At 55.4% G+C, this 7,355-nt stretch overlaps 1 protein-coding gene across 1 annotated transcript; it reads right to left on the minus strand.

The window, feature by feature from the left end:
* Positions 1-215: 215 nt before the first annotated feature.
* Positions 216-6,295, minus strand: LOC144489671 (large ribosomal subunit protein uL18-like). The gene is made up of 6 exons (XM_078207533.1): positions 6,183-6,295; positions 4,457-4,591; positions 4,061-4,263; positions 1,913-2,090; positions 1,536-1,627; positions 216-393 (listed from the first exon to the last, which is right to left on the minus strand). The coding sequence occupies exons 2-6, from the start codon at positions 4,562-4,564 to the stop codon at positions 297-299; spliced, it is 678 nt and encodes a 225-aa protein (XP_078063659.1). The 5' UTR covers positions 4,565-4,591; positions 6,183-6,295; the 3' UTR covers positions 216-296.
* Between the last annotated feature and the right edge of the window lie 1,060 nt (positions 6,296-7,355).

The raw sequence follows: 7,355 nt of genomic DNA on the forward strand, positions 1-7,355 counted from the left end.
GGGTCATTGCCGGGACAATGGGTGGTCTGAGCAGTGGGGGGCGGGGACATCGCCGGTTTGATGCGGTCATCACCCCATTGCGATTGGCGAGGGGGGTCATTGCCGGGACAATGGGTGGTCTGGGGAGCAGACCCTGTTTCCGGGGAGCTGTGATTGGGTGGAGAGAACACAAGATCGCACGGCTTCACCGCTTTAGGTAAAAGGCAGAAAATGGGTGCTTTTTGGAATCTCTTTATTTCCCCAGCCGCACAGAGTGGTTTTCAATGGAGATGAGCACACAGCTACCCTGCTGCTGGTTAATCTCCACCCTGGGATTGTGCCCGCAGGAAACTGGCCTTCCTCTGAGCAACACGGTCCTTACGCTGAGCCAGGGACAACTTCCGCCGGTTCCACCTGCGGGAAGCACAAAGGGAAAAGGGGGTTCAGTCCCGGGGAACAATCGTGAGCACTCTCAGTTAGACAACACAACATAGTCAGCCCAAGGAACAGTTCCTCAGAGTGTATCCACTATCAGGAGGGGGACACAACACAACCCAAACATCAGACACTTGATAACGTGGAGGCTTCCCTTGTAGTCGGCACAGACTCAATGGGCCAAATGGCCTCCTCCTTCTGCACTGTAGGGATTCTATGATATGGCAACTTGGGGCTGTTAACGGGAGAGACAAATCAATGACAGAAGCAGTATTCCCCCTAAGCCCCAGGGCCACAAGCACTGAACTGGGACTCAGCCACACAAACACTGTGGCTACCAGAGCAAGTCAGAGGCTGGGAACCCTGCGGAGAGTAACTCACCTCCTGACTGCCCCCAAAGCCTGTCCACCATCTACAAGGCACAAGTCAGGAGTGTGATGGAACACTCCCCACTTCCCTGGATGCTGCAGCTCCAACAACACTCGAGAAGCTCGACACCATCCAGGACAAAGCAGCCCCGCTTGATTGGCCCCCCATCCACAGACATTCACTCCCTCCACCACCGACGCACAGTGACAGCCGTGTGAACCACCTACAAGATGCACTGCAGCAACTCACCAAGGCTCCTCAGGCAGCACCTTCCAAACCCACGCCCACTACCATCTAGAGGGAGAAGAGCAGCAGATACCTGGGAACATCCCCACCTGGAGGTTCCCCTCCGACTCACTCACTATCCCGACTTGGAAATATATCGGCTGTTCCTTCACTGTCACTGGGTCAAAATCCTGGAGCTCCCTCCCTAACAGCACTGTGGGTGTACCTACACCTCAGGGATTGTAGCGAGTTCAAGGCTCACCCGCCACCTTCTCAAGGGGCAGTTAGGGATGGATAATAAATGCTGGGCCTGGCCAGTGGCACCCACATCCCGTAAAAATCTGACATCTCTCCACAGGCCATACACAAACAAGGTCCTTGGCACTTCCCTGACCTCCACACCACCATGCAGCACTGAAGCCACCCCCAAACCACAACAGTATCAAGAGGGAAGGTTTGCTGAAGAGCTTTGGCCCAATTTGGTTCAGCCCCTGGCCACCCGGACGTCTCCGAATGCCGACACTCACCGCTTGCCTTTAACCGCTTCCTGCCGCACTTTCTTCTCGTGACTGGGATTGTCTCGGATCTCTCGGTGAGCCGTTTTGTAAATTTCTTCCACCTGAAGGAGAGCAAACAGCCGTCAGTTCCGTACACACCTGATGACATATCGACATCCACCCCCCTGCTGCCCTCCAACCGCACACCTTCAGGGGCTGTAGGAGCAGCGCAGAGAGACACCAGCCTTCACAGAGCATCCCTCACCCCCAGGGTGGGTCGTTGAGGTGTAGTTGGCTGTGAAGCAAAGGAAGGAGCACGGGCCATTGCGCTGAGCAAGCTCCAGTTTTGCCCCAAGCTCGGCTCTGCCCCAGCGATACCAGACTCCACAGACAGAGAGAATGCTCACCATGTCGGGGGTCACACCGTTCTTGATGTAACTGGAGAATTGCTTCTTGTAAGCATCCTCATCCTCCTCCATCAGGTGTCTCATGTAATCAGCAACATTCAATCCAAAGATGTGTCGACGGTGCACCTCAGCATTGAATTCCTTGCTCTCTGAGTCGTAGCCAGGGAACCTCTTGGTGCTAGGGAAAGAGGGAATGTATCAGAGAGAGAGAGAGCATGAGAGAGCTGGAGTGAGATCTGCAACCTTAAACATCCCTGCTTGATTGCTACCACATCCACAAACATTCACTCCCTCCACCCCCGACGCACAGTGACAGCCGTGTGTACCATCTACAAGATGCACTGCAGCAACTCACCAAGGCTCCTTAGGCAGCACCTTCCAAACCCACGGCCGCTTCCATCTAGAAGAAGAGCAGCAGATACCTGGGAACACCCCCACCTAGAGGTTCCCTTCCGAGCCATTCGCCATCCCGACTTGGAAATATATCGGTCGTTCCTTCACTGTCACTGGGTCAAAATCCTGGAGCCCCCTCCCTAACAGCACTATGGGTTTACCTACACCCCAGGGACTGCAGTGGGTTCAAGGTGGTGGCTCACCTACCACCTTCTCAAGGGGCAATTAGGGATGGATAAGAAATGAATGTTGCTTCATCATTTGGGGGAGGAAACTGGTAACATTATCCAGCATTGTAACCAGAAAATCACAGGATAAAACTGTTCACCACTGGACGCACCGTACTAACCCAGACTCAGAGGTTACAGCACGGAAACAGGCCCTTCGGCCCAACCGGTCCATGCCGCCCTTTTTTTTAAAACCCCTAAGCTAGTCCCAATTGCCTGCATTTGGCCCATATCCCTCTATACCCATCGCACCCATGTAACTGTCTAAATGGTTTTTAGAACATAGAACAGTACAGCACAGAACAGGCCCTTCGGCCCACGATGTTGTGCCGAGCTTTATCTGAAACCAAGATCAAGCTATCCCACTCCCTATCATCCTGGTGTGCTCCATGTGCCTATCCAATAACCGCTTAAATGTTCCTAAAGTGTCTGACACCACTATCACTGCAGGCAGTCCATTCCACACCCCAACCACTCTCTGCGTAAAGAACCTACCTCTGATATCCTTCCTATATCTCCCACCACGAACCCGATAGTTATGCCCCCTTGTAATAGCTCCATCCACCCGAGGAAATAGTCTTTGAACGTTCACTCTATCTATCCCCTTCATCATTTTATAAACCTCTATTAAGTCTCCCCTCAGCCTCCTCCGCTCCAGAGAGAACAGCCCTAGCTCCCTCAACCTTTCCTCATAAGACCGACCCTCCAAACCAGGCAGCATCCTGGTAAATCTCCTCTGCACTCTTTCCAGCGCTTCCTCATCCTTCTTATAGTGAGGTGACCAGAACTGCACACAATATTCCAAATGCGGTCTCACCAAGGTCCTGTACAGTTGCAGCATAACCCCACGGCTCTTAAACTCCAACCCCCTGTTAATAAAAGCTTTTTAAAAGGTTTTTAAAAGACAAAATTGTACCCGCCTCTACTACTACCTCTGGCAGCTTGATCCAGACACTCACCATCCTCTGGACACTTTTGTATCTCTCCCCTCTCACCTTAAACCTATGCCCTCTAGTTTTAGAGTCCCCAACCTTTGAGAAAAGATATTGACTATCTCGCTGATCTGTGCCCCTCATTATTTTATAGACCTCTATAAGGTCACCCCTCAGCCTCCTACGCTCCAGAGAAAAAAGTCCCAGTCTATCCAGCCTGACCTTACAGTGGAGGAAGTAGTTGATGCCAAAACATTGAATGTATTGAAGAGGCGGCTGGATACAGCACTCGGGGCGAATGGGGTCAAAGGTTATGGGGAGAAAGCAGGATTAGGCGATTGAGTTGGATGATCAGCCATGATGGTGATGAATGGCACCATCGAAGGGCCGAATGGCCTCCTCTGCTCCTATCTCCTATGTTTCTATGGATTAATAGTCCAGTGATAATATCACTCGGCCATGACCTCACCCCCACCAAACATAACGGTACTTGGAAGAGGAAATGGAACTGATTGGCTAGCTCCTCTGAAGAGCTAGCAGACATGAGGGGCTGCATGGCCTCTGTCCGCCGAGGTGATGATCTCTTGTCCTCTTACCTATGTGGGATGGAGAGGCCTCCGTCAGCTGCCCCCTTCATGGCTCCGAAGACCTTGTTGCCAGTGCTGGTCTGGGTCATCCCGGCGTCCAGGTAACAGGTGAAGACAGAGGGTTTCCCTGTAAGGCTCTCCACATTGAACTCATCACCAGTCACCTTCACCTCTCCTTCATAGATCTTATCCAACCCAAACTTCTGCAGCAGCTACAGGGAAGGACAAGACATCTCGTAAAGGCTGCAGCATTTCAGCATAAGCCCCCCACCCTCCCGGATGCTAACCATTTCCATCAAACCTCCTCTCAGCCGTCTCTTCTCCACCCCCCACCCCCCCCACCGCCCCCCAAGGAGGACAGACCCACCCTCTCCAAGCCTGCCATTTCCCGCACCCTGCACTTACCCGGCGGGTGAGGAGGAGGCCAGTGCAGTACGCCGCCGCGTAGTTTGTCAGCCCGACTTTCACGCCATATCGGGGGAGCTCATGAGAGTACGCGGCACACACGATCATGTCTCCCTCAATTTTAGCGAACGCTACCTGTAACCGAGAGAAAACGAGCGTGGTCACATGTCGCATTGGAAAGAGAACAAGACGCACAGATACTCTAACCCCCAACAACAAATAAGTAAAGCACTGAGAGCGGACACAGCCCACTGAAAAAGACTCTCACAATTCCTAGACTGCCTTTTGCCCCATCGGGTTGGCACTGACTCTCCGAAAGATGATCTTTCCCAGGCCCACCCCCCACCGCGATCCCCATAACCCCACACATTTATCCCACTAATCCCCCAACCAAAGATCTGCGGGTTAGGTGGATTGGCGATGTTAAAACAGAGCGGAGGAGAAACAACTTCTCCCAAAGGGTTGTGAATCTGTGAAATTTGCTACTCCAAAGCGATGGAATGGTGAAGCGGACCCAATGGGACAAATGGCCTAATTCTGCTCATTTATCTTATGAAATTGTCCGAGTGTCAGGGACATTAGCAGGGTAAATACGTGGGGTCATGGGGATAGGGCCTGGCTGGGATTGTTGTCAGTGCAGACTCGAGGGCTGAATGGATTCTATGAATCTACACATCTTAGGACACTAAAGGGTAATTTATCACGGCCAATCCACCCAACCCGCACATCTGTGGACTTGGGGAGGAAACCGGAGCACCCGGAGGAAACCCACGCAGACACGGGGAGAATGTGCAGACTCCACACAGACAGCGACCCAAGGCTGGAATCGAACCCAGGTCCCTGGGGCTGTGAGGCAGCAGTGAACCCGGGTCCCTGGCGCTGTGAGGGAGCAGTGAACCCGGGTCCCTGGCGCTGTGAGGCAGCAGTGAACCCGGGTCCCTGGCGCTGGGAGGCAGCAGTGAACCCGGGTCCCTGGCGCTGGGAGGCAGCAGTGAACCCGGGTCCCTGGCGCTGGGAGGCAGCAGTGAACCCGGGTCCCTGGCGCTGGGAGGCAGCAGTGAACCCGGGTCCCTGGCACTGTGAGGCAGCAGTGAACCCGGGTCCCTGGCGCTGTGAGGCAGCAGTGAACCCGGGTCCCTGGCGCTGTGAGGGAGCAGTGAACCCGGGTCCCTGGCACTGTGAGGCAGCAGTGAACCCGGGTCCCTGGCACTGTGAGGGAGCAGTGAACCCGGGTCCCTGGTGCTGTGAGGCAGCAGTGAACCCGGGTCCCTGGTGCTGTGAGACAGCAGTGAACCCGGGTCCCTGGCGCTGTGAGGGAGCAGTGAACCCGGGTCCCTGGCGCTGTGAGGGAGCAGTGAACCCGGGTCCCTGGCGCTGTGAGGCAGCAGTGAACCCGGGTCCCTGGCGCTGTGAGGCAGCAGTGAACCCGGGTCCCTGGCGCTGTGAGGCAGCAGTGCTAACCACTGTCGCCTTTTAGAACTTCCCAAGTCACATTACTGCCAATTTGCAACCAGTTAAATTCGCAATGCATCCTGCCCCTCCCACATTACCCCCTCTGAGTGTGCAATGCCCCCCCCCCCCCCAGCAACCCCACCGCGCAGCCCCCCCTCTCCGCCGACAGCACAGCCCCTCCCCCACTCCTGTCTGTGACATCAGTTCAACAAATCCTCCTAGAGACCCGCCTCCCCCAAAGCACTGACACAAGCTTCCGCCTCTCCCCTCTTACCTGGCAAACTATATCCCGGTTGGTGATGCGCACAATCAGCCGGTACTTGGGGGTGTTGTACTTGTTCTTGTCTTGAACCACAAGGCGCTTGCGTGCAAAGTAGTCAGTCTTACCCTCTGAGGAACAACAGGGACAGCTGGGTCAATAGCAAAAAAAACCTCCCCAACATCTACAGGCAGCAGAGAGCCTAGACCCAGCTCCCGAGGCCCAGCTCCCGAGGCCCAGCTTGTAAACGAGCAAGAAGAAATCCTCCCTCACTGCAATTCACCAACACGCAAAATAATCTGATAGTTATGTTAATGGTCGGTCAGTTATATTAGAGATACACAGAGGGGAGGGGGGGAGGGAAGGTGGAGGGAGGGAGGGAGGGAGGGAGGGAGGGAGGGAGGGGGGGAGGAGGGAGGGGGGGAGGAGGGAGGGGGGGAGGAGGGAGGGGGGGAGGAGGGAGGGGGGGAGGAGGGAGGGGGGGAGGAGGGAGGGGGGGAGGGGGGGGGGGGGAGGGGGGGGGAGGGAGGGGGGAGGGAGGGGGGGAGGGAGGGGGGGAGGGAGGGGGGGAGGGAGGGGGGGAGGGGGGGGGAGGGGGGGGGGGGAGGGAGGGGGGGGAGGGAGGGGGGGAGGGAGGGGGGGAGGGGGGGGAGGGAGGGGGGGAGGGAGGGGGGGGAGGGAGGGGGGGAGGGAGGGGGGGGAGGGGAGAGTCTGAACGTTCATGGCGGTGATGAGATATTGAAGCAGATACAAGCAGTGGAATGGAGTAGACAGGGGCAGGATGATAAAAGCATTGGAGGGAGCGCCCGCACCAAAGACTCAGAACGGTTCCAGGGAAGAGGAATTTCAGTTATGGAGGATATACGGGTGAAATTGTGACGGTTTCCCTGGGAGAGAAGGCTGAGGGGAGAGGGACCTGATCGAGGTGTTGAACATTACGAGGGGGCTGGACAGAGTCGATCGGGAGAAAGTGTCGGAAGAATCACTAACCAGACGGCAGAGAATGAAAGCGATTGATGGAAGCAGCAAACAAAGCGACAAGAGGAAGTAGCTTTTCAGTGAGTGAATGGGGAAGGGCTGGAATTCCTGCGCCAACTCATGGAGTCAGATTTAATCCAGACACTAAAGAGACAAGTGGAATCTGAACAGGATGAGAATGTGTCGGGGGGATTGTACCAGGAACTGGAA

This window comes from Mustelus asterias, unplaced genomic scaffold (genome assembly GCF_964213995.1).
Source record: "Mustelus asterias unplaced genomic scaffold, sMusAst1.hap1.1 HAP1_SCAFFOLD_2425, whole genome shotgun sequence".
NCBI lineage: Eukaryota > Metazoa > Chordata > Chondrichthyes > Carcharhiniformes > Triakidae > Mustelus > Mustelus asterias.